The sequence below is a fragment of the Elephas maximus genome, chromosome 21, assembly GCF_024166365.1.
Source record: "Elephas maximus indicus isolate mEleMax1 chromosome 21, mEleMax1 primary haplotype, whole genome shotgun sequence".
Classification (NCBI taxonomy): domain Eukaryota; kingdom Metazoa; phylum Chordata; class Mammalia; order Proboscidea; family Elephantidae; genus Elephas; species Elephas maximus.
In genome coordinates this window covers 22,249,599-22,276,238 of record NC_064839.1, presented here as the reverse complement: position 1 = coordinate 22,276,238, position 26,640 = coordinate 22,249,599, and the positions used below count along the sequence as shown (strand labels likewise).

At 47.6% G+C, this 26,640-nt stretch overlaps 1 protein-coding gene and 1 non-coding gene across 11 annotated transcripts in view; one reads left to right on the top strand and one right to left on the bottom strand.

The window, feature by feature from the left end:
- The window catches only part of SLC6A2 (solute carrier family 6 member 2), a 49,684-nt gene that overhangs the window by 15,467 nt on the left and 7,577 nt on the right, over nucleotides 1-26,640 (bottom strand). For 4 of the 10 annotated variants that reach the window (XM_049863658.1, XM_049863652.1, XM_049863659.1 and 1 more), the window contains exons 3-6: nucleotides 19,172-19,303; nucleotides 17,461-17,698; nucleotides 8,711-8,924; nucleotides 134-268 (exon numbers count right to left, since the gene is read on the bottom strand). In XM_049863658.1, the coding sequence (XP_049719615.1) occupies nucleotides 134-268; nucleotides 8,711-8,924; nucleotides 17,461-17,698; nucleotides 19,172-19,303 (719 nt within the window). Of the gene's footprint in view, nucleotides 1-133; nucleotides 269-8,710; nucleotides 8,925-17,460; nucleotides 17,699-19,171; nucleotides 20,566-26,640 lie in introns of all 10 variants that reach the window. The other 6 variants (XM_049863660.1, XM_049863662.1, XM_049863653.1 and 3 more) reach the window with 6 other exon arrangements.
- TRNAD-GUC (transfer RNA aspartic acid (anticodon GUC)) lies at nucleotides 23,044-23,115 on the top strand. Its single transcript has one exon. It is a non-coding gene; the product is annotated as a tRNA-Asp (tRNA).

The following is a 26,640-nucleotide window of genomic DNA, read 5'->3' as shown; positions in this document are numbered from 1 at the left end:
CCCAGGGAAGGAAAGATCCTTCCAAAGCCACATGGCAATCTTGTGGCAAAGCTGGGACCAGGTGTTCCACCACTTCCTGCCCCAGGAGCCCTCCCTCAACCCTAGCCCAAGCGAATGGTCAGAGGACACTGACCGTGGCTTCTTTTAGGCGGTAGAAGTCGATGTGCAGGTAGGCGTTGATGCCGTTGGAGGCGCCGGGCAGTGTGATGCCATGGACCAGGAGCACAAACAATACGAGGTACGGTAGGGTGGCTGTGATCCACACAACCTGGGCAATGGACAAGCTCACTGTGGAAGCCTCACTTTATCCCGACTGGTGGTTGCCTATCTCCCAGGGTGCCAGTCATGTCCTCCCCCCACATTCCTTCACCCAGCGCACATGCTACAAGCTTCATCTCTAGGGCAAGCCCGGGGCCAGACTCCAGGGACAGAACAGTGAACAGACCTAGGTCACACCCTAGAGAAGCTCAGAACTGAGTGGAAAAGTCAACCACATGGGCATGGCGCCATGATGGAAGCCAAAGGTGCAGAGGGCAAGTCTAGGTTCTCGCAGCCTTGGAGGTTCTTGCCTCCTCCTCCTCTACAAAGTCACCTCTCCTGAGCCTTCAAGTTGCCTCAGGTAGAGCTAAACACACCCACCTTTGTGCTCCCTGCCATTAATCACATACCATCAGTATTGGCAGCTGCACTCATCTCATGGCAGAATATTTAGAGATCTCTCTCTCTCCCCCTCCCTCACTCCCTCTCTCCTTCTGTCTCTCACTCTTTTCCTCTCCCCCCTCCCTCTCTCCCTGTGATTCTGCCTCTCCTTCCCCCACTCTTCCTTTCCCTTTCTCTCTCATCCGTGACCCTCACTCAAGCCCAAAGGCTAAGCTCATTGTCTGGGGAGGGATGTGGCTGGCCAGAAAACAGAAACTCTGGTCATTCTTCATCTTAGTGGGAGAAGATTTGGAACACTGACAAACTGTCTTGTCCAGAAACACAAAACAAAAGAAATTATCCCCAGATTAAAAAGAAATCCCTCCTTGCTCAAGAAGGGGGATTAGAGAAAAAAAGTGTGTTTTGGGAGGAATGGGCTTTCTCCTTGTTCTAAGGGAAGATGGAGAAGAGATCCTAGACAGGAAAGGGGTCCATATCTAGCTCAGTGATTCTCAGCCTTGGCTATAAATCAGAATAGTCTGGAGCAACTTACAAATAGAAATTTCAAAACTCCTTGGAATTTCTGATTTAATTGGTCTGGGAGGGCTGCATTTCAGTATGTTTTTAAAGTTCCCAAAGTGATGTAAATGTGCAAGAAAGGTTAGCAATCACTGCTAAAGGCAGGTGCAGCCATGAGTGGTCTTGCAAAAAGGAGACGGTGTCCCATGCAAATCATCAAGTAAGGGCTGGGGTATCCAGACCCAAGAAAGACTCACTCAACTGAAACACTACAGGACACAGGACTTAAGGGCCAGAAGGTTCTTCCTCCCAAAGCCCTCATACTATACAGCCCCTAGAATCTTCACACAACCGTAGGGAGAAGATTGAAGCCCTGAAACATGACTTAGGGAAGAGTTCTCTGCCAGCCTAGAAACATGTGGGTTCAACATAAAAATTTAGATATAGAAAATAAAGTCATATGTTTTCCATAGCTGAGTTTAGGGACACTGATTTATCCTCATTGTTTATTTGCCTGGCTTTTCCACTAAACCATGAGACCCTCATAAGCAAGATCCTATTTTTTAAACTTGTATCCTCAGCATCTGGCACACATAGGTGCTTAAAAATGTTTTTTGAATGAATGTTTGGACAGTTGTGTAGATAAATGATTGGACTGATGGAAGGATGATTGGATGGTTGAATGTATGGCTGGGTAAATTGTTAAATGAATGGATGGATGGTTGAGTGGATGGGTGTACAGACGGATTAGTGGGTGACTGATAAATGAGAGGTCTAGTGGATGACTAAGTTAGTCAAAGGATGAATGAAAAATGAATAAGTGAATAAATAAGCAAATAATTCAACAAGTAAGCAAGTGAATTTATAAATAGTGGTCATATCTTGGAGCTCAGAGGAAATCAGGGAAGGGTTATCTGCTTCATGTTATTCAGTTGTTCTTCCACTGCTCCCTTGTTTTACAGAGGCCTTTGTAGATCTGAGCTTTTGATTTCTGCTTTCTTTTAGTGAAGTAAGAACGGGAAGAACAAATTGGCAATAACAAATGAGATAAACATGCTCTGGAAAGTGAAATTGTTGCATGTGGGTGGCCTCACATCAATCTTGTATTCATTCTCCCAAACTGGGACAAGTGCGTAGAAGACCTTGGGGATGGACACAAGGAGGAGCCTTCACAGGACCTTGTGAAGGGTCCTAACTGCCATATGTCCCTTCAACTAACGTCAATTTCAGGTCCATTGCCCAGCCCAGCAGGCTGGGTGAGACCACACTCCTCCCATCAAAAAGCTACATCCCAAGTTCTGACTCCAAGGAATCTCTCAAGGGGTCTGGAGGCAGCCTTGCACTGGCCAAAATGGAGGCTTCAACGTGGATTCAATTTCTCACAAGGAGCACATGAGGACATGTTCGAGAGAGACAGCTGAGCTTAACAACTAAAGTCAAGATCTAGAAAGGGCGGAGGAGGCTTGTTTTGTCTATGCATATGTCTTGAAGGTTCTCAGAACTGATGGTGGATGCGAGTTCAGTTGCTGAAGATCCTTGTGTGTTGAAAAGGGAGGCTCCTGGATCCCTGGCCAACAGCTCGCTCATGCACATGTGTGTCTTGGATGCACACTTGGCAAAGAGGAAGGACACTTGGGCTCTTTCAACTCCACCCTAGGCCCCTCTGCTCTCAGAATTCAACTCATAACGCATCTGGCAATGAAAAACCAAACTTTGTCCAACTTTGAAAACAAGATGAAGAGAACAATGAGCAGCCCATTGATCTTGGCAAGTGTCCGCAGACTTTTTATCATGTCAAATCCAAATTCTTATTCAGCTGGTATTTCTGATAAGTGTTAGAAATGGCTAGTAATCAAAATGAGAAAGATCTTGGGCTCAATAAAAGGAAAAACTTTCTAATGGATAGAGTTCTCTAAAGAGGGAATGGGATGCCCAAGAAGGCGATGAGGTCCTTGTCGTTGAAAGTATATACGCTTTGCTATAAATCCAAGCATCAGACAGAGAACAGCCTAGATCGAGGCAACGGACAACAAATCAGCAACATCAGCATCACCCAGGAGCTTGTTGACAATGCAAATTCTCACCCCATCCCCAGTGAATCAGACTCTCTTGGGAAGGGCCCAGGAGTCTGAGTTTTAACAAGCCCTCCAGGTGACTCTTATACACGTTAAAGTTTGAGAAGCACTATCTGGACCACCTCTAAGATCCACTCCAACACAGGCTATAAACACCCATCCTTTATTACTACAGAACTGTGTTAATTTAACCTCTACCGATTTAGGATTTGTGATTCTCTGAACTGGATTTTAGGAACATTTGCACTAATAATGAAGCCATAGGAAAACGATTATGGGGCGGGGGGGAGGGGCATGAACTGATATAAGAAAACATCAGGCTGGGCATATTTTAGTACATTCTTTGCCCATATGCAAATAATGCTGGCCATTATAATTGGGTCCAATCAAGCCACTGTAGCAAGCCTGGACCAGCCTGCACTGACACATTAGTGGGAAGGCTTGGCTAGGATTATGACTTGAACCCAAAAGTAACAAAATGACGTTTCTATTTAAATAATCTAGAACCCAGATTTTTTATTTTGTTTTTAATTAGTCTGGCTTTATCTTGCCCCAGCCACACCACCTTTGCCAGAATTTGAGAGGGAGGTATTCCATCTAGCCTGATTTCTCAAACAGCCCAAAGCCTGGCAGTGAAATGGGCAAAGATGGTGTTTGATCCATCAGTTGTACTGTCTTGATTTATCTGCAGGCATTAAGGGGGTTTGAGGTTTCCAAAAGTTTAGTCTAATACGTAATCAGGGCAGATGGGAGCCTGGTCACTGCTCTCATCCCCACAAAGCCCCCTCAAGACAATGGCAGAGCCATGTTTGAAAACCACTGAGATGGGGGCAGATCACCACCTGGGGTGATGAGGGATATTTATGAGCAATTTCCTTCTGCCAGTCCTGCACTGGCACATGCGAACTCTCACTCCATCTCCCCAACAGCCCTGGGAGGCAGGCAAGCTCATTATCCTCTTTGACAGGAAACTGAAGCTCAGGGAGGGGAATGAAGCTTTAGGTCAACAGCAGTAAATGGTGGTGCCTGGACTCCAAACCAAGTCTAAAGACTGCAAAGCCCATGTTCCTAACCACTCACTGTACTGTGTTGTTGACGAGTCCTGGTGGTGCAGTGGTTAAGTGCTTGGCTGCTAACAGAAAGGCGGGTGGTTGGAACCCACCAGCTGCTCTGTGGGAGAAAGATGTAGAAGTCTGCTTCTGTAAAGATTACAGCCTTGAAAACTCTCTGGGGTAGTTCTACTCTGTCCTATAGGGTCACTATGAGTCAGAATTGACTCAATGGCAGCGGATTTGATTTCACTTATACTATATCTTTAACGCCCATTTCAACCCCTAGCCCTGCCAAGGGCTGCTGTGAAACCCTGTCCGCCTCTAGGCTCTAGTTTCCCCATTTGTACAAGAGGTTGGAGGAGATGGCCTTGAGTATCTTCCAGCTCCGACATCTAGTGATTCGGTTACTGGGCCTGTGGGTGCTAAGCTCCAGAACAGCTATAGACTTCTGTGATCTGGGAGGCAAGCGGGACTCTAGGATGGCTATGTGGTGGCAAGTACACACTTGCCAGGCTCCCTGGGGCTGAACGACTGCTGACCTCAAACCTCCACCGTACACCTGAGATGATCAAAAGGCCAGGGACACAAAGGGTGTGATCTGGGGTCACCCCTTTTTTCTGCCACCATCCCAGCAGCCCTGGCGTCATGCATCTTCGAAGAGCCTTCTCTTGCCAAGACTGAAAGTGTGAACATTTGCAATTCATTTCAGGCCTGGTCTGGCTGCAAATGCCTGCTAAGCAAAGCTGTGTCCTGTTCCAGACGCAGTCTGGGGAGAAATAAGCAACACTCTTGGTTTTCTCAGGAGCCAGTTTATAAAAGACAATTAAAGACAGGGCACAAGAATGTCCTGAGTGATGCTCCCTATTCTAGAAAGCTCCCTGTTCTAGAAAGCTCCTTGCCTGCTCAGCCACCAGAACACTGGGGAATTTACGCAAAATGTGGGCTGTGGCTTTGGTTGACGCACATGGGGGGGACTCACAGTCCTCACTCCTTGTGTTTCCATGGAGAGGGACTTCATTAGTGTAACACAGGCCCTTCATGCACTCCTCCCCAGGGCACAGGAATGACTCCTCCCAGAGAGTGTGGGAAAATGAACTGAGCATGCTCAGCTCGGCCCTCCAGGTCTCTCTTTAGCATCGGTCTCCCTGCAGACAACTTATACTCTGCTCTGGCCCAGGGCTGATGCCTGTGGTTGCACTCAGTGACTAATTAAAAGGTTGGCAGTTCGAACCCACCCAGTGGTGCCAGGAAAGAAAGGCCTGGCAATCTGGTTCCATAAAGATTACCACCAAGAAAACCCTATCAGGCAGTTCTACTTTGTCACACAGGGTCACCATAAGTTGCAATTGACTTGTTGGCAATGTTTTTGGCCCGTGGTAGCCCAGCACTGGGTGGGGAACTTAATCTTGGGGTGTAATATTAGAAACCTGTGGTGGCCCCATACCGAGACCAGGTTCTCCAATCAGCCATAGCAATAGTAAAACTCATGTAGCTTCATAAGCTGTGGCTTCCCTGGGGCCTCTGCCTGTGTCCTGCGCAGCCCAGGAGAGCTCTGCTTCTAATACCCAGGAAAGGTGCAACGGGTACCACACAAGTCTGCCCTGGGGCTTCCCACCTCTGTGGCTTTGCTCATACAGTTCCTTCCACTGAAAAGTTCTGCCCTCCACCCCAGCTCTACCTGTGCCTGTCTGTGAAGAACCAGCGCAAATGCCTCCTTCTCCATCACCTTCGGAGACCCGCTTCCTCCCTCCACTAAGGCAGCATCTCTCCCATGTTTTGACCACGACCTGTTGTAAGAAATACTGTATCTATCAAGACAAGGCACATACAAACCCTTATATTGTTGTAACTGAAACACAAATTCCACAAAACTGCACTTGGCTTACTATGTGCAATGAATTCCGCTATTTTATTTTTAAAAATTATTTGTGGCAATCCACTAAATTGATCTAATGACAGTTTAGGTTGTATTTCTATTAAAGTACAACCTAACTACCTGATGTGAAATTATCTCCAAAGAAATGTGAAGTTAAGGAAAAAAGCAAGATATCTCTATAAAAGCATGTAAAGTTTGTGACCACTAGTGCTTATTTAAAGGAGGACACATATATGTGTACAGACTGTCCCTGGAACGAAGCCCAAGAAAGTAGTCACCTTGGTTAATCCATAACCTGTCAGTAATATGCACAGACTACAAGCAATCGAAGAAGAAATCTACTTTACTTATTCTTACGTCACTAGTGCTAGTATCAAACCTGGGATATAATAATTATTCATACATGTTCATTAAGTTGAGCTGAATTCAAAAGAACACTTAATGAAGCTCCCAAACCAATTCACTCACCCACTCTCCTTCTTTCCTTTCTACCTTCCTTCCCTTTCTAATTAATCCTTCAGTAAATATTTACTGAAGACCTACTATGTGCCAGGCACTGGGATGGCATTGGTTCTAGCCTGGTTTTGCTCTACCGCTGACTACCTTCAAGCCCTGGTTTGCATTTTACGTGGATCCTTCCTTGAGGCGGATGCTGTGTCCCCCACACGCTGATAAGATGTTCCACTTCAACTTCTTTTTGACTAATTTCATCCCACTGGCTGCTGGCCCCCTGACACCATCTTTACTCTCAACGACATAACCAAGAACTCTGGGAGTACCAGAGAGAACCCTGATAAATTCCCCTTCCAAAAGCAGTTACCTAATGAAGCTTTTCCCAAATTTATGCCTACCTGGCTGTGGCAGCCTGCTGCCTTGGTGATCCCCAGTAAACTCACTTCTTGTGTACTTCCCTTCCATATTGAATCAGGACTTCACCACAAGACTTGTTTTGGCCATTGGGACAATAGCGAGTATGAGGCAAGGGAAGACTAGATAAGCTACTTGCACATTGAGGCTTGCCTGCCTGTAACATGTTCTTGGAACCCAGCTGCCATGCTGTCAGAAGTCCAAGCCATGTGGAGAGGCTATGTGGAAAATAACCAAGGTGCTCTGGTTGACAGCTCCAGCTTAGTTTCTAGCCGACAGCCAGCACTAACTATCAGCCATGAGTATGTGCCATCTAGGACATTCTACACAAAGCAGAATAGCCCAGGTGATCCCAGACAACTCATTGAATCATGAGAGGTAATAAAATGGTTGTTATTTTAAATCGGTACATTTTGGGGGGGTTTCTTACACAGCAATAGCTAGCCGAAGCACAAGAAAAGAACATCTCCCAGCTAGATCCTCTTTAATACATTTGAGCTCCGCATGACCACACTGAGTCCAAATGGGGTTGTTGTGTGCATGATGTTCCTTAGGCTTAGAATCAACATGAGTCAGGAGCTGAGTATGCTCCACCCCTGAGGGACTTACTACAAGGTATAGTGTCACCCAGGCCCAGAATTTCAACTCTGGACAGGCCCTCACAGGTCATGGAAGTCTGTGTTCTTCTTACCAGGGCACCTAGATCCCCTGGGGGCACTCAGCACTGCAGCCATGGAAACACAAAGCCCAACAGACAGTTAGATATCTTCTGGAGTATCTCTTTAACTTGAGAATTCAGAGAGGAGAATGACTGATGTTAGAGTAAAGCAAATGGTTATATTCCAGAGTAGAACGCAACATGTGCACAGAGTCTAATGTCAGAATCCAAGATTTATCAGACATATTGGTAGGCTGCTTTAGGCTTTTCCCCACAGTCCTTGGGGTCTCCCATTCCCTGTCTCTGATATCAGGGGAGTTTTGGTGGAAAAGTATAAGGAGACCTGATCCACTTGCACCCTCTTATCCTGCTGATGAAGAGACTCAGGCTTAGAGAAGTATTATGGATTGAGTTGTGTGCCCCCCAAAATATGTTGAAGTCCTACCCCTGACACCTGTGAACATGACCTTATTTGGAAATAGGGTCTTTGATGTTACAGTTAGGTTAACATTAGGTCGTACTGGAGTAGGGTGGGTCCTAATCCAACCAGAGTGGTATCCTTATAAAAGAGGAGAAGAGTCACAGACACAGGAAGGCAGAGGAGGGACGCCATGTGATGCCACAGCTGCAAGTCAAGGAATGCCTAGAGCTACCAGAAGCTAGGGGAGAAGCCTGGAGCTGATTCTCCCTTGAAGGCTCAGAAGAAATCACCACAGCTAACACCTTGATCTTGGATTCTCTGCCTCCAGAACTGTGAGTTGATAAATTTCTGTTTTTATAAGCCACCTAGTTTGTGGTGTTTTGCTACAGATGCCTTGGAAAACCAGCACAGGAGGGGAAGTGATTTGTCCAAGGTCACCCAGCAAGTCAGTGGTGGAGGTAGGGCTCAGCCCAGGCTCTGGGCCTCCAGCTCTACCAATCTTTTCACCACCTACAAGGTTATAACTAGAAAAAAAAAAAAAAAAAAAAAATTTTTTTTTTTTGAGCCAAACTCCCAACTGAAAGAGACACAAAGAGATATTACCTTTCCTGATGTCTTCACACCTTTCCAGAGGCTAAAAAACAGGACTACGACGACAACCATCAGACAAAGTAAGAGCTGCCACTGCGGCAGGCCAATGTTGTGAATCCCGTCGCTCTCGTGAAGGTGCAGGACTCCGCGCCTGCCAGAGGATGGGGGATACGGGCCAGAGAAAGTGGGGTCAGGGCAGACCAAGGCTGTGGTCACAGGCCAATTCCTGCAAGTGCAGATGGAGACAGGCACTGGGGTGCCTCAACCACTCTCCCTTCATGCTGGGCCCCGGGGCACTGACACGTATCATGTTTGGCCACTGCTCTGGTCAACCATGGCCCCTGCTCTGGCTGCTTGAACCCATGGCCTGTGGCCTGGCTGCTCTGCTCCAAGAGAAGTAAATTATCTGGGGAGACTCTCAGCACAGGCTGCTCTTTAAAGTTCTTGGAGCCGGATTTAACATAACTGAAATCTCTTGTTTGCCTACTGCATGCCTGACCCTAGGGAGATGGTGGTGAATTAGACCTGTAGGTCCCTGCCGTCATAGAGCTCACAGTTTAGAGCCGTGCTTCTCAACTGGGGGAGATTTTCCCTCAGAGGATATTTGGCTGTGCCTATGTAAAACCTGGTGGTAAAAGGAGCCTTAGTGGCACAGTGGTTAAGAGCTCAGCTGCTAACCAAACGGTCAGTAGGGTTTGAATCTACCAGCTGCTGCTTGAAACCCAATAGGGCAGTTCTATTCTGTCCTATAGAGTTGCTATGAGTTTGATTTAGTTTTTTTTTTTCCCCCTATGTTGCCATAAAAGAGCCCTGGTGGCACAGTGGTCAAGTGCTTGGCTGCTAAATGAAAGGTTGGTGGTTTGAACCCACCAGCCACTCCAAGGAAGAAAGATGTGGCAGTCTGCTTCCATAAAGATTACAGCCTTGGAAACCCTGTGGGGCAGTTCTACTCTCTCCTATAGGGTTGCTATGAGTCAGAATCGACCTGACTGCTATGTGTTTGGTTTTTTGGTTTGGTGTTGCCATAGAATAATTCTTCTGAAGTGTCACTCTAACCTCATCACTCTCCTGCCCCCAAATCTTTAGGGACTCCCAATCACCTAACACAACGGTTCTCACCTAAAACAGTGATGTTGCCCCAACCCCCAGAGATAATTGGCAATGTCTGGAGATGGTTTTGGTTGTCACCACTTGGAGGTGTTGCTGGAATCTAGTGGGTAGAGGCCAGGGCTGTGTCTGAACATCCTACAGTGCACAGGGCACCCCCCACAAAGAAAAATTAACCAACCAAAAATGTCAATTGTGTCGAGGTTGAGAAATCCTGGTCTGGAGGATAAAATGTAGGCCTTTCAGAATCTCGGACCTTCCACAATCCGCCCGTGCCAGTTCATCTTCTGCCTTATGACACCCACAAGCCCTTCGCTCCTGGCAACAGCAAGCCACCTGGCATTCCCAGTCATTCAGTCTCTAATTGCTCTGTCTTGGGACCTGCAGTCCCCTCAGCCTAAAACACATTTCCTGGCCCAAATCGTCTGCCTGGCAAGCTCATTTTCGCCCTTCTAGTCTCAAAGACCCCCATGTGTCTGTCAGTTTGTCATACTGTGGGGGCTTGCGTGTTGCTATGATGCTTGAAGCTATGCCACCAGTATTCAGATACCAGCAGGGTCACCCATGGAGGACAGGTTTCAGCTGAGCTTCCAGACTAAGACAGTCTAGGAAGAAGGACCCAGCAGTCTACTTCTGAAAAAAATTAGCCAGTGAAAACCTTATGAATAGCAGAGGAACATTGTCTGATGTAGTGCTGGAAGATGAGCCCCCCAGGTTGGAAGACACTCAAAAGATGACTGGGGAAGAGCTGCCTCCTCAAAGTAGAGTTGACCTTAATGACATGGATGGAGTAAAGCTTTCGGGACCTTCATTTGCTGATGTGGCAAGACTCCAAATGAGAAGAAACAGCTGCAAACATCCATTAATGATCAGAACCTAGAATGTACAAAGGATGAATCTAGGAAAATTGGAAATTATAAAAAATGAAATGGAATGCATAAACATTGATATCCTGGGCATTAGTGAGCTGAAATGGACTGGTATTGGCCATTTTGAATTGGACAATCATATGGTCTTCTATGACGGAAATGACAACTTGAAGAGGAACTGTGTTGCATTCATCATCGAAAAGAACATTTCAAGATCTTTCCTGAAGCACAACGCTGTCAGTGAGAAAATAATATCCACACGCCTAAAAGAAAGACCAGTTAATACCACTATTATTCAAATTTATGCACTAACCACTGAGGCCAAAGAGGAAGAAATAGAAGATTCAGCTGCTCCAGTCTGAAACTGATTGAACATGCAATCAGGATGCACTGATAATTACTGGTGATTGGGTGTGAAAGTTGGAAGCAAAGAAGGATCGGTAGTTGGAGAATATGGCCTTGGTGATAGAAACAATGCCAGAGAAGGAACGATAGAATTTTGCAAGACCAACAACTTCTTCATTGCAAATACCTTCTTTCACCAACATAAACGGTGACTATATACATGGACCTCACCAGATGGAACACACAGGAATCAAACTGACTACATCCGTGGAAAGAGGCGATGGAAAGCTCAATATCATCAGTCAGAACAAGGCCACGGGCCAACTGTGGAACAGACCATCAATTGCTCATATGCAAGTTCAAGGTGAAACTGAAGAAAATCAAAGCAAGTCCATGAGAGCCAAAATATGACCTTCAGTATATCCCACCTGAATTTAGAGACTATCTCAAGAATAGATTTGACGCATTGAACACTAGTGACTAAAGACCAGATGAATTGTGGAATAACATCAAGGACATCATACATGAAGAAATCAATAAGTCACCGAAAAGACAGGAAAGAAAGAAAAGACCAAGATGGATGTCAGAGGAGACTCTGAAGCTTGCTCACGAACGTCCAGCAGCTAAAGCAAAAGGAAGAAATGATGAAGAAAGAGAACTGAACAAAAGATTTCAAAGGGAGGCTCGAGAAGACAAAGTATAATGACATGTGCAAAGAGCTGGACATGGAAAACCAAAAGGGAAGAACATGCTTGGCATTTCTCAAGCTGAAAGAACTGAAGAAAAAATTCAAGCCTCGAGTTGCAATAGTGAAGGATTCCATGGGGAAAATATTAAACGATGCAGGAAGCATCAAAAGAAGCTGGAAGGAATACACAGAGTCATTATACCAAAAAGAATTATTCGATGTTCAACCATTTCAACAGGTAGCATAGGATCAGGAACCTATGGTACTGAAGGAAGAAGTCCAAGCTGCTCTGAAGGCATTGGTGAAAAACAAGACTTCAGGAATTGATGGAATATCAAATGAGATGTTTCAACAAATGGATGCACCGCTGGAGGTGCTCACTCGTCTATGCCAAGAAATATGGAAGGCAGCTTCCTGGCCAACTGACTGGAAGAGATCTATATTTATGCCTATTTCCAAGAAAGGTGATCCAACCGAATGTGGAAATTATAGAACAATATCATTAATATCACACGCAAGCAAAATTTTGCTTAAGACCATTCAAAAACGGCTGCAGCAGTATATCAACAGGGAACTGCCAGAAATTCAGGCCAGTTTCAGAACAGGATATCATTGCTGATGTCAGATGGATCCTGGCTGAAAGCAGAGAATACCAGAAGGATGTTTAAAAAAAAAAAAAAGAAGGATGTTTACCTGTGTTTTATTGACTATGCAAAGGCATTCGACTGTGTGGATCATAACAAATTATGGATAACATTGTGAAGAATGGGAATTCCAGAACACTTAATTGTGCTCATGAGGAACCTTTACATAGATCAAGAGGCAGTTGTTCAGACAGAATAAGGGGATACAAATTGGTTTAAAGTCAGGAAAGGTGTGTGTCAGGGCTGTATTCTTTCACCACACCTATTCAATCTGTATGCTCAGCAAATAATCCGAGAAGCTGGACTATATGAAGAAGAACGGGGCATCAGGATTGGAGGAAGACTCATTAACAACCTGCGTTACGCAGATGACACAACCTTGCTTGCTGAAAGTGAAAAGGACTTGAAGCACTTACTAATGAAGATCAAAGACCACAGCCTTCAGTATAACTTGCATCTCAGCATAAAGGAAACAAAAATTCTCACAACTGGACCAATGAGCAACATCATGATAAATGGAGAAAAGGTTGAAGTTGTCAAGGATTTCATTTTACTTGGATCCACAATCAACAGCCATGGAAGCAGCAGTCAAGAAATCAAAAGACACATTGCATTGGGTAAATTTGCTGCAAAGGACCTCTTTAAAGTGTTGAAAAGCAGGGATATCACCTTGAAGACTAAGGTGTGCCTGACCCAAGCCATGGTATTTTCAATCGTATCACATGCATGTGAAAGCTGGACAATGAATAAGGAAGACAGAACAAGAATTGACACCTTTGAATTGTGGTGCTGGTGAAGAATATTGAACATAGCATGGACTGCCAAAAGAACGAAGAAATCTGTCTTGGAAGAAGTACAGCCAGAATGCTCCTTAGAAGCAAGGATGGCAAGAATGGGTCTTACATACTTTGGACATGTTGTCAGGAGGGATCAGTCCCTGGAGAAGGACATTATGCCTGGCAGAGTACAGGGTCAGGAGAAAAGAGGAAGACCCTCAATGAGGTGGATTGACACAGTGGCTGCAACAACGAGCTCAAGCACAGCAACGATTGTAGGGATGGCGCAGGACTAGGCAGTGTTGCGTTCTGTTGTGCATAGGGTGGCTGTGAGTCGGAACCAACTCGACGGCACCTAACACCAACAACGGTCTCGATGAGATGGACTGACACAATAGCTGCAACAACGGACTCAAACATACCAACAATCATGGAGACGGCACAGGAGTAGGCAACGTCTCATCCTGTTATACATAAGGTCTCCACGGGTCGGAACAAACTCGACAGCAAGTGACAGCAACAACAAGCCTCAACTCAAATGTAACCTTCCCCGAGTAGTCTAAAAAACCAGCTGCCATCAAGTAGATTCTCTCAGAGAAAGAGGAGAGGGTGGTAGGGCCTGGGCATGGGCTGAAAAGACAGAACCAGAATCAGGTACTGAACCCCACCCCAATCCCACCCCCAGACACCTAATTCTGCTCCTATGAGAGTTGCTCTATGAGCCAAGTGTTGAATGGCTCCAATCAACATTTAGCTAACATGACTACTGAAATCATGAAAAAAGGTACTGAGTCAACTGTTTGCCCTGAACCTTCCTAAAATGGCTCTAGGGTCCAAATCAGATGGCCAAAATGTCCCCTAACAGGCCCCAGTGAACGCACGCGCATTTAAAGTCCACTTCACTGCTGCAGAGGTCGCCTAGATATTGTGTCCGTGAAAAGAGCTGGACTCCAGAGCTGATTCCCAGAAAAGGAATGAAAATGTACTGCCCTTTCTGCAGCAGGCCCAAGCCTTGGGGGTTAGTACAAGTCACTTGGGTTTGTTTTAACGCTTCCAGCAGTTTAGTGAAAACGAATCATTGTCAGGTCCAAGCTTTCCTGAGTCTAGGGCCCAAAAAGGCTGTTTCCCATTTGACATTTAAGCACAGAGGGTTAGTACAGGAGTGGGGAGACTTCTCTTCCTCACTCGGAACAGGTCTGGGACAGGAGTTTTCTATCATCACGCAAACTTTCACCAAGGATGCCCTTTTATAGATGAAGTTGCAAACAGAGGACCAGCTGCGGGGCTGTTTGGCTTCAAGCCGGGAGCCTGGGGAGAATAGCAGTTTTGTTCCTTTGAATGATATGTTCAGTCCATTAGCTTAAATGAATTCAAGATGGTAACAAAACTGGTCAGGAGACTCTGAGGGAAGAGAAAGAACTAGTTAACCTCTCCAGAGTTGGCGCTAGGAGTCCTGCTGCTGGGTCCCCAGTTGGGGTGACCGTTTTAAAGGAGAAACATCTGGAGAAAAGGGCCAGGTGCCATTAAAAAAAAAACCCAGAGCCAATCTGTGACTTAGTGCCATACATTACACAGCACACAGCCAGGGCATGAGGTGAGAGAGACGTATGAGAAGGGCTCCTATCCACCTGCAGGAGCCCCACTGGAGACTCTGACAGGACAGAGGAGAACAGTAGGAGAGACCCCTGGGTATTACTTGACAGCCTTGACTCAGACAACCTGGGTTCAGATCATGGCTCTGCCATTTACCTAAAACCTGAGCCTCTATTTTCTTATCTGTAAAACGGGAATAATTCCCATTTCCATGTACTATGAAGCCTGAACAGGATTTGGCTGTGAAGAGATGCTCAGTGCCCGGCTTTCAGTGGCCATGAAGCTTTAGGAGGGTGGAGAATTAAAAGGTAGAGAGGGAGAGGGGAGGTCTGAAGGTTTGAAAGCTCTTGAAATAAGTCCTGGATTCTGCTCCCCACTAATCCCCAAGCCCCTTCAGCCCTGCCCACAAGAATATCGTCTTCTTCCACCACATTCTTCCCAAAACTGAGCCTGGAGGAACGTTAGGGCTGTAATTGAAGTAACCTGGATCTCAACCCAACTCACATCGCCCTCCTGCTGGGTGTCTTGGCTGGGGCATGAAGATGTTCAGATGGCAGAGGAGGAATAAAATAAGCACTAGAGACAAGGCTAAGATTTCCCGTTTTAATTTATGAGGACAAGGCTTGCCAAGAGCAAAAAGAAAAATTGTGTTTTGTCCTCCACGAGAAGGGGGAAAGCAGGCAATGGAATGCACATCTCAGGGGCAGCTTCTGCTCCCCGGTCCTTTACCGCCTCTGGCTGAACCACACTCAGAAAAGAGGAGAGCCCGCTGCCTGCAACCTCCACCACAATCTCTCCAAAGGTTCTGGGATTTTCTGAGCCCACACTCCTCAGGAATGGAGTGAAGGAGGCCTTTAGATCTTCCATAACATGATATCCAAGAGACGTCAACCTGACCCCAGCAGACATCTTGTTCTGTTGGAGGCAGGACAGTGCAGTGGCTAAGACAGTGGTTCTCAGCCTTGGCTGGACGTTAGAGTCATCGGAGAAGCTGTCAAAAATCCTTACGCCCTGTGTGCACCAGACCAGTGAAATCAGAATCTCTGGGCGTAGGGCCCAGGCAGCAGTCTGTTTTAAAGATCTCCAGGTAATTCCAGTGTGCAGCCAAGGTTTACAACCACCGGGCTAAGACTTTGGGCCCTGGAACCAGGCCACCTGGGTTCGAACCTGCTTCGATGCCGCTTCTAGTCTGTAGGGCCTTGGGCAAGTCACTCCACTGTTTTGTGCCGTGGTTCCCTCATTTGTAAAATAAGGATAATTCTAGTACTAATCTCACAGGGCTATGATCAGGATTAAAAGAGAGCATAGAAAAGGTGCTTTGCACAGTGGTGGGACATAATCTAAGTTGGGTAAATGTTAGTTGTGATTTTGACAATAGTTCTGAATAATTATATCCATTTACAACTGCTAGAGAGGAACCACGGTGGTGCAACAGTTAAGTGCTCAGCTGCTAACCGAAAGGTTGGCAGTTTGAATGCACCCAGCAGCACCGTGGAAGAGAGACCTGGCGATCTGCTTCTGTAAAGAGCACAGCCAAGAAAACTCTATGGAGCAGTTCTACTCTGTTATACATGGGGTCACTATGAGTCGGAATCAACTCAATGGCAATAGATTTGGCTTTTTTGTTTTATGCAAAATGTTAACATTAAAGAAAACTGAGTGAAGCTCTATGTACTACTTTTGCAACTTTTCTGTCTATAATTATTTCAGAATAAAAAGTTGGTTTTTTGTGTATGTGTTATTTTTTAAAGATGCTCTGTCTTTCAGCCCATTGGTGCCTTCCATACACATAGGGTCCAAATAATTTCCCTGAGTTGCACACAGATGGCCTACTTCTTGCTTCTTGAATTTTACTACTTTCCCCCATGGAAGACCCAGAGAGACAGTAGCAGAGGCGGGTCAGAGGACAGCTGCAGGATCAGGTTGAGCTGGGTTCAACCTGCAGCTCCATCACCTGCCAGCTGACTCCCTAGGGTTTCTCTGGCTGACCACATGTTGTCATTTAGGTATCGGTTCAAATGTCACCACCTTCTCTTTGCCCCCCAACAATCAATTTCTACCACATACCTGTTTTAATTCCTTAAGAATATTCACAAGGGGCCCTTGTGGCACAATGGTTAAGTGCTCAGCTAATAATGGAAAGGTTGGCAGTTTGAATCCACCTAGTAGCTCCAAAAGAGAAAGACCTGGAGTTTTGCTTCCGTAATTTTTTTTTTTTTAAAGGTTACAGCCAAGAAAACCCTAGTAGGCAATTCTACTCTGTCACACGGGTCGCTAGGAGTCGAAATCGACTCCACGGCACTCAACGGTATGAGCGCTCACACTTTCTAAAATTCGTTTCATTTCCTGAAGGGCACTTATGCCCCCTAAAATGTTCTTGCTTCTATATCTGCTTACTTATAAATTGTCTCCCCACCCTGACCCACACCCTGACGCTCACCCTCCTGCCTCAGCATGTAATCTTCTCGATCTGTCTTGTCCACCATGGGTCATATCCTCAGGCCCTACCCATACACCCTTTACCCAGCTTCCCTTAACGCTAACATCTTACATAACCACGGTACAACTATTGAAACCAGGGTCAGACCTCTGGTGGCCACTCAGCAAACATGACAAACGATGACTGGTGTGTCCCCCTCCTCTCTGTGGTTTTCCTTAGCATCTGGCTCAGGCCCTGCCCAGCACAGGCCTCGTGTGCCCAGGTGAGGGCTGTGAACAGGTTGAGGGCTCCATGACTTACTCGTAGAACTCTGCTGCCGGCGTGAACTTGTACTTGGAGTACTTGGTGTGGTTACCCAGCACAGAGCCATTGAGGAGTTTGGGGTCAGTGCAGTTGGGGCTGTTCCAGGCATGGCCACAGTCAGTCCAGGGCAGGTTGAAGGTGAAGGAGGAGAAGAGGTAGTAGAGCGACCAGGCGATGATGACGTTGTAGTAGAAGCCAACGTAAAGCGCAATGAGGATCACGGCATAGCCAACTCCTGCATCGGGGACAGATAGAGGTCAGGTGGGGAGTCCCATCCCCAGGCCCAGCCCCAGAGCTCCCTCCCCTGGAGAATTGGCCCCAACCACTGCACTATTCACCCCTAAAATTTTTTTTAAAAGTTGGATTCTAACTCATGGCAACCCCATGTGTGTCAGAGTAGAACTATGCTCCACAGGGCTTTCAATGGCTGGTTTTTAGGAAATAGATTGCCAGGCCTTTCTTCCAAGGCTCCTCCAGGTAGACTTGAACCTCCAACCTTTTGGTTAGCAGCCGACTGTGTTAAGCATTTGATCACCCAGGGACTCCTTTAGGAATTACCTTTAAGTAATTCTTAGAGGTTTAGAGGTTTAGTGAGGCTAAATCTTCCACTTCCTTGATCTAGCCATGGGCACATGACTCAGGCCTGGCCAGAGTACTGCTTCCCCATAGCTACAGTGAGTGGTTTATAGATGGGCGTATAACGCCAGTCAAACCAATGCGAGTCTTCTCTGAGACCTTAATGACGCTATGAAGAGATAAGGGTTTGTTTGTTTTTGGTCATTGTTAAACTTGGTAAGATTTAAGCCTGCAAATGCTGGTGGCCATCTTTGCTAGCATTTGAGGAGAAGGTGCCTGAAAGTGATGTTAACACAGAATAAAAGAGAGTTGAGACTTGGAGAGAGAGAGATTCCTGACAACATTATATGAGCACCTGGATCGAGCTGTACCTGAAGCCAGAAAGATATCCCTGGACTGTATTGTAACATAAGCCAATAAATTCATTTTTGTATTTTAAGTCAGTTCGATACGGATTTCTGACAATTAAACAAAAAAAAGTCTTAACTAATACACGCTTTATAAACTTGTGTCTACCACAAGGCAGAGTACACAGGAGATACTTAGGAGACACATGCCAACTAAAAAGTGGGTCGTGGGAGTCACACTAGCCCTTACTGGTATCTGGACCTAGTTCTCTAATTAGTGCTTGGGAAACACCAACTCTTACTCCACGCCCTTCTCCTAGCTGTGTAGGAGCCAAAAAAGATGGCCAAATATACTTCATCTACATCCCGGTTGCAGTTGATCATTGTGGCTATTAAAGATTCTGAGGCAGCTTTCTGGCTGAGCAGGGAGGAATCTGGGATCAATTCATCATGCCTGCCATGGGAGTAACAAGGGAGGGTAATGGTATGTGTACTGTATACTTCTGACACTTCTAGAAGTATTTCCCATATAGAAAAAAGCAGATCCTCTCTGGTCACTCAGCTGCTGGAACCCACGTTTCCAGACTTTCTAGGCTAGCACTCTTCCTGACATACCAAATGTTTTCCAAATGTACCTTTGAGTGGTGGATACTCCTGACCTTGTCGATACCGGTGAATCCCAGAAGAGAGCTGGTCTGCCTCCAACCCCACCTTTGAAGCAGATTCTCCAGGGGCCCCAAGGGAGCCCTTTCGAACGACCCTGACCTCCCCCAGGCTTTCTTTACCTTTGAAGAACGGGCAGATCTTCCACACCGTGGCCGCCCCCTCCCGGTTGTACTGGCCCAGAGCCAGCTCCATGTAGAACAGGGGCATCCCAGCAATGATGAGGAACAGGGTGTATGGGATCAGGAAGGCACCTGGAGGACACAGGGGCAGGGCGTCACTCCTCCACCCTGCCTAGCCTCAAGCCTGCCTCCCAGAGGGCTCGGATCAGAGCCTGCAAGAGCTTCGAGGGTCCTCACCCCTCTCTGCTTACCTAGCTTCCCCAGGAGTGTTTTGTGGCAGGCAACTAGGAGTTATGCAGAGCAATCAATACAAATAATCACAACAGTAAAAACAGCAGTATGTAGTAATTGCAGTAACAATCCTTATCCTTGCAGTAATGAGGTTCGGTGATCAAATTAGTAAAATCTGAATGAAGCAACGTTAATCAGGTTTGTTTTCTGCAGGGTTCTCCAAGCCATTGATATCCAAATGGATGTTGTAAAACTCTTTGAGGAAAATTGCAAATTTATTTACCAAATTTACTAAACACAGACCTTTTCTCTCAAGGATCATCACTCCTGGGAATGCTAATCTAATCCAAAGCCTTCCTTTCACAGGTGAGAAAACCAAGGCTAGAGAGGGGACCAAGTACCCCAAGTTATATCTGACTGAGTTTCTAAATTTGTAGTTGTTGTTGGATGCCTTTGAGTCGATTCCAAGTCATGGTGATCCCATGTATGCGCAGTAGAACCACTTCATGGGGTTTTCAAGACTGACCTTTCAGAAGCAGATTGCCAGGCTTGTCTTCCGAGGTGCCTCTGGATGAGTTTGAACCACCAACCTTTTGGCTACTGGTCCAGTGCTTAACTGTTTATTTCAAGGCCACATGGGGATTTCCCAAACATCATCTTGCTGGTCTCAAGTCTCACAACAGCTCACAGATGTAATAAGAAGGCAGGATCATTTCCGGGGGAAACCAAAGGACAGAGAAGTGCACCTGATCATTAGTGTTTGCACTGGCTGGTAAGGGACAGAAGTAGGGTTTGCATTTAGGTCTTCTGAGCCATGAGACTCACCTGGTACAGAAGGCTGAAGGTAAGACTGGAGCAAAGAGACCTGAGGTTCAAGTTTCTGACCAAGGAAAGATGCCCACCCAGGGCATCACAGAAACTGGGGAGAGGGAGGCTCCCAGGCCAAGGGTCACAGCAACTCATCCCTGGGGGAATTCATTGTTGAAGTAGACACCTCTGAGTTCTGGAGATAATTCATGATATGCTCAGCGCCTGGGGTGAGGATAGCAGGCTCTGTCTACAGAAGTACATCCAGACTCCTCCCACCATTGGCCTTTGGCTGAGATGCGTAACCTTGGAGACCAAACACTCTCTGACCTGCCCACACCAGGAAAATGCAGAACCTGGGAAGATGTTAAATGACAGTGCCATTAACAATGTAACGACAGATACCAGCAGCTCACACCCGTCCACACAACGTCTCATTCAATCCTTACAACAATCCTAATATGCAGAGGTGACCATTTTCCCCATTTTACAGATGTGGAAACTGAGGCTCCAAATTAGCAGAGATGAATGGTGGAAAAATCACCACAATACCTAGGGTCACACTCACCCAGCAACTCAGACTGTCAAGCTCCCCTCCCTAGGACTTCTCAGGGAGCCCAGGACACATAGGGACAAAGCAGGAAGTGCTGGTCCCTATGCTGCTGAGAGCCTGTCACTTCTGCAGCTGGAGATGGACCAGTGGGGTGGGGAGGAGGGAGGGAACTACTGGGGAGGGAGCTTGTGCTACGTATCAAGCAGAGCACTGGGCGCTGGGCATCTGTGATCTCATTTACACACCCAGGAACCCTCTGAGGTAGAAACTGCCATATCCATTTTTCAGAGGAGGAAACTGAGGCTGGGATAAATGAAGTGGCTTGACCAAGCTTACCTAGCTGGTAAGAGATGAATATAGGATTTGAGCTCAGGTCTACCTGGCTCTAGCGCTCCAAACCATTCCCAACACACCCTGCATGTCCCAGACCATTTCACTCTAGGTGAAGGACAAGGGTCTGAATGGGATGGAGGAGGGGGGATAGGGAATTCTGGGACTGGAGTTCTGGACCAGCAGAGCCACCCCACCTGTTAGTCACAGACTGGCACAACCCCCCACACCCTGGTCCAGGCTGGACTTCTTTGAAATGGCCATGTGTCAACCTTTCTCCCTACCTCTTCATTTCTTGCTTTCAATCTCTGTCCTTCTTGATCATCCACACAGAGAGGGCTGGTCTGGCACCTGAACCCACATCTACCCACACCAATGGTGGTAGTGGTGGTGGCACTGATGCTGCTGATGGAGGTTGGTGAAAGTATCACGTCCTGTTTATTGAGCACCTGTTATACAGCAAGCCCTACACTATGGTTTTACATAATTGCTCATTTAAAGCCATCCATGAGAGATCATTACCACTAAGCCTATTTTCCACCACCCGTTTGTCATACCCTGGTGGCTTGCATGTTGCTGTAATGCTGGAAGCCAGGCCACTGGTATTTCAAATACCAGCAGGGTCACCCAAGGTGGACAAGTTTCAATAAAGTTTCCAGACTAAGGGAGTCTAGGAAGAAAGGCCTAGCGATCTACTTCTGAAAATTAGCCATTGATGACCCTATGGATTATAACAGAATATTTTTCTATAGAGTGCTGAAAGATGAGCCCCCTAGGTTAGAAAACACCACACAATAGATGCAACGATGGGCTCAAACATGCCAATGATCATGAGGATGGTGCAGGACCCAACGACATGGTGTTCTGTTGTATATGAGGTTGCCATGAGTCAGCACCAACTTGATGGTAACTAACAACAACAAATCTATTTTACAGATGAGGAAACTGAGGCTTAGAGAAGTCAAGTTGCTTGTCCAAGCTAGTAACTATGGAGCTTGGCTTCAAGCCTGAATCTCTCTGAATCCCACTGTACCTCGCCGCCACCCGATACTCCTCTTAGGGGCCTGGAACCAGGGAGAGGAGAAATAGATGCATTAAACACTTAATAAGCCTGAAGACTGAAGTCAGTGGCCCACAGGAACACGAAAAACAAAAAACAGGAACATGAGGAAGGAAAAATCCAGGAGTCACAGCACAAACCTTGGCATTGAGGTTTGCCTCTGGCAAGTCGATGTTCTTTTCTACACAGCCAAGAACGAGCAACCTCAGCCAATTAACCAGGCATCTCTTGGCCAGTTTTCTCTACTCTAACCCTCTGGGTGGCACTGCCAACAGGTCGGTGAGTTGCCTAGTTTGGGTTTCATCTCCTTGTCTGCCCCTCCCTCTGGGTGGTAGGGCAGCAAGCTGGCTGGGAGCCACCGCACAGGGGGAGAAAGCAGGAATGACAGGTCTACACAAGCCTGCAGCACCTTCTCTGCAACCGTGTGAGACAGGCCACCAAAGCCACGTGTGCAACAGAGCAAGAAGACTCAAGGATCGTGAAATGACTGAGTACGAGTGAAACACAGACAACTGCCCAGTCAGCAGCGCCTTATTCTAAACAGAGGCCCCAGCCCCCTTTGCAGAAAGATCTGGAGGAGGTCAGAACAGAGCTGAAGAGTCAGGCAGGCTTTTAGGGGATACTGTGAGTCGGAATTGACTCGACGGCACTGAGTTTTGAGGTCAGCTGGGGGTGCAAATGGCTTGCACTCAACTGCTAACCTAAAAGGAGCCCTGGTGGTGCAATGGCTGAGTGCTAGGCTGCTAACCAAATGGTTGGTGGTTTGAATCCACCAGCAGCTCCACAGGAGAAAGAGCCGGTAATCAGCTCCCGTAAAGATTACAGTCTAGAAGACCCTATGGGGTAGTTCGACTCAACAGACCCTAGCAACAGCACTAACCTAAAAGTTGGTCCTTGTTAGTATAGTGGTAAGTATCCCCGCCTGTCACGTGGGAGACCGGGGTTCGATTCCCCAACAGGGAAGCAGACGCCCTTCGGAAACCCTGGTGGCACAGTAGTTAAGAGCTACGGCTGCTAACCAAAAGATCAACAGTTCAAATCCACCAGAAGCTCCTTGGAAACCCTACAGGGCAGTTCTACTCTGTCCTATAGGGTCACTATGAGTCAGAATCAACTTGATGGCAATGGGTTTGGTTTCTGTCCTATAGGGTCACTATGAGTCAGAAGCAACTCGACAGCAATGGGTTTGGTTTTTTTTTGAAAAGCTGGTGGTTCGGACCCACCCAGAAGTGCTGTGGAAGAAAGGCCTGGAGATCTGCTTCTGTAACGCTTACAGCCATGAAAAGCCTACGGAGTGCAGTTCTCCTCTAACACATGGGACCACCATGAGTTGGAATCAACTCAATGGCAATGGGTTTGGGTTGGTTTTGAGGTCAGTTAAGGCTGCCTGAATTGCAAACCTCCTAGAAGTTCCTGCCCTGCACGACCCACAACTGCCACATCCCCATGACTCTGTGATATCTCCACGTGGCCGTGTAGCTGAAACCAGCCTCACACAAGGCCTGAGAACTCAGGGCCTGGGGAGCCACACACCCAGAATCCTGTATAGACACTGGAATGCTCTGGCTATGCAGTTCCTGGGCTGACGGGGGCAGGCCCTGGAAAAATACAGGCAGGGCACACTTCCTGGGTGTGCTCAACACACTTTCACCTGTTCACAAATGCACACCCGTGCATGATTGTGCAAAGACACCCACGTGCTTTTGTACACTGACACACACAGAAACAGACACACAAGGAAAAGATGTATCAGCTGTGACAGGGACTCCAACCAGTGGCCTTTGGATGACTTAGGAAGGAAAGCTCTGGCCTATTACCTCTAGCCCAAATCACACTACACGGCATCCTACCATTAGAGAGGAACCCCACAGGTCACAGAGAGGTTCCGGAATCCTCCGTGCAAACACCAAGTCCATAGGGAGGCAAGGAAGCACAGGAAAAGGGAGGGAATGCCTGTGGCAGGAGCTCAGGAAGGGGTAAGTGGTCCAGGCCTGGTGGGAATGGTGAGTACTTGAGGGGGAAGGCGTGTGACCTGGAAGGGGGCTGCAGAAAGGAGAAGAGGTCCCCTAAGATCTACCTCTACCAGTTTCCCAGTCTGTTGAGGGTAAGAATCCACAAACTGAACTCTGGCCACACCCTATATACCCAAGAAGTGGAAACTCGCAGAAATTTTCCCTTAGTGCCCATGGTCAAGCTGAGGGCTGTCACTGTCCAAGGCTTTCACCAGAGTCCCAAGACAACAGTGGCCAGATTGGCCCCCAGAAAGCCCCAGTGGCACAGTAAACAGCAGGGTGCAGGAGAGGGCAAGATTTCAGGCAGGAGATGGGGTCCTCCCAGCAGGAGCAAGAGCCGCAGGAGGCCAGCGCACGTCTAGGGATTTACCGACAAATCAAGCCACAGGCTGCTAAATCAAACATGTCCCATCTTAAGACCTTGACACGTAGAACTTTGCAATCATTCTATTATGAAGTTCAAATTGAGAACCCTCAACTCTAAGAATTCTGCACTGGAGCCTGGCAGCTCAGGGCGAGCCCCCTGCCCCTTCTCTCCTCTCCCCTCCTCAGCTCCATGCAGCCTTATAAGAGGTCTTCACACATGCCTGTGGACTCTTTGCTCACACGTCTAAGCTCTGTTCACAGCCCCTGCTGACAAGAGAGCCCTGGGTGCATACCTACAGCTCAGCCCACAATAAGGAAGAGGGACCAGGCAAGAGGCCGACACAGGAAATTCCAGAATGGGTACGTGGAACATGGTGGGGGGGGGGGCATGCGTGCTGGGTGGGCAGGCCCTCTTGGTCCCAAAGACTCCTGGTCCCCAAGGGGAGAGTGTGACTGGAGCAGGGCTCTCTAAAGCCCAGGCCCAGAGCAGCCTGGGTCTAAAGGCTATTCCCTCAACTCCCAGCCCTGCTACTTAGGGCTAAGTGACCTTGGACAGAGGTACCTCCATGAGTATTGTTGCTGTTAGGTACCATCGAGTCAATTTTCGACTCGTAATGACCCCATGTGACAAAGTAGAACTGCCCCATAGGGCCTTCTTGGTGTGCTGCAGTGGTTAGAAATAATGAGGTGAAGTACCTGGCACTTAGAGGTGCTCTGTAAGCAGCTAAGTGGCTGTTCTATCATCATACACAGGGCATATGAGAAGCACCTTTGTAAACTGGGAAGGACAAGGCAAGGATTGCCCGTGTGGCTGAGTGGGGCAGGCCCCTCGCAGACACCACTAGGACCACCTGCTGGAGGCTCACCTGTGAGGAAGGGCTACGAGGCAGTTCCTCAGTCCCTCACGTGCCTGTCCCAAGTGCGGCTGGTGACTTCCCTTGCGCCCAAACCAGAATGCAGACCACAGCGAGAGCAGGACAAAGATTCCCCCAGGCCACGGCCAGCCCATGTTCATGCCCATAGCGCCACCCAGATCCTCCTTCAGGAATGAAGGACTTAGTCCCCCAGCTCCTGGGGGTGCTGCCAGCACAAGGCCCTCAGCTGTTAGTTGAAGCCAGACGCTTTATCCAAAGCCACATTCTGTACCCAACGATCCATCAACACTGCGCATAAAGTCCCAGCCCTCTAACCCCAACTCAGGACAAGTCTGAAGGGCCATTCAGAGCTCTCCGTGGGGACGTGGGGAAGTCTGCGGCTTTGTCGAGACTGCCTGGCAACCCAGCTTCCCCCTCTGCTCCGTCCTGCTTTCTCCACTTCCCTAAATCTCTCCCTCCGCAGCCTCCACCTCCTTACAGCTATCCTTCGGGCCACGGAGAATAAAACAAACCAGGCTTTTCCTCAAGCAATTCTTCGCGTATTTGCTGTTAGTCGTAGAGTCCCCTCAGAATCTTTGACAGTGAAGCAGCTGGCTTCCTACGGCCATGTCTGTAGGGAAACACTCCAGTTCCTCCAGTTCCTAGAGCGGACCAAGCCCCGATCGTTCCGCTGGGCAACCCATGGTGGGTGGCTAAGCCATGTGGTGTCAACTCGTGTCTCCTCCTCCCCAAGAGTGACCTCCTCCTTGGGGCCCTCACTGGCCACTGTGGCCCAGGCCCACTGGCGTCAGGGTCTAACCTCAGGTCTGGGATGGATCTCCTCACGCCCCTCCCTGCTCTTCCCCGAGACCCACAGGAGCATGTGTATAAGCCTTTGCACAAGTTCCTAGCCTTAAGGAGAGCGTTCCACACAAAATGCCAGCACTGGCTTTTCTGGCCCACCAGGGGTCACTCCCTCCCCTTCACTGTGAGTCATTCCAGCTGACCACTGGGCCTGAGCTCTGGGCCCACAGCCCAGGCAGGAAACAGACCCACTCCTCTGATAAAGTAAATCCAGCTTCCCTAAGGAGGGCGATGGGGCAGTGGTGGTGCAGTGGTTAAGGGCTCAGCTACTAACCAAAATTTTGGCAGTTCGAATCCACCAGCCACTCCTTGGAAACCCTATGGAGCAGTTCTACTCTGTCCTATAGGGTCGCTATGAGTCGGAATCAACAGAATAGACACAGTGGCAGCGG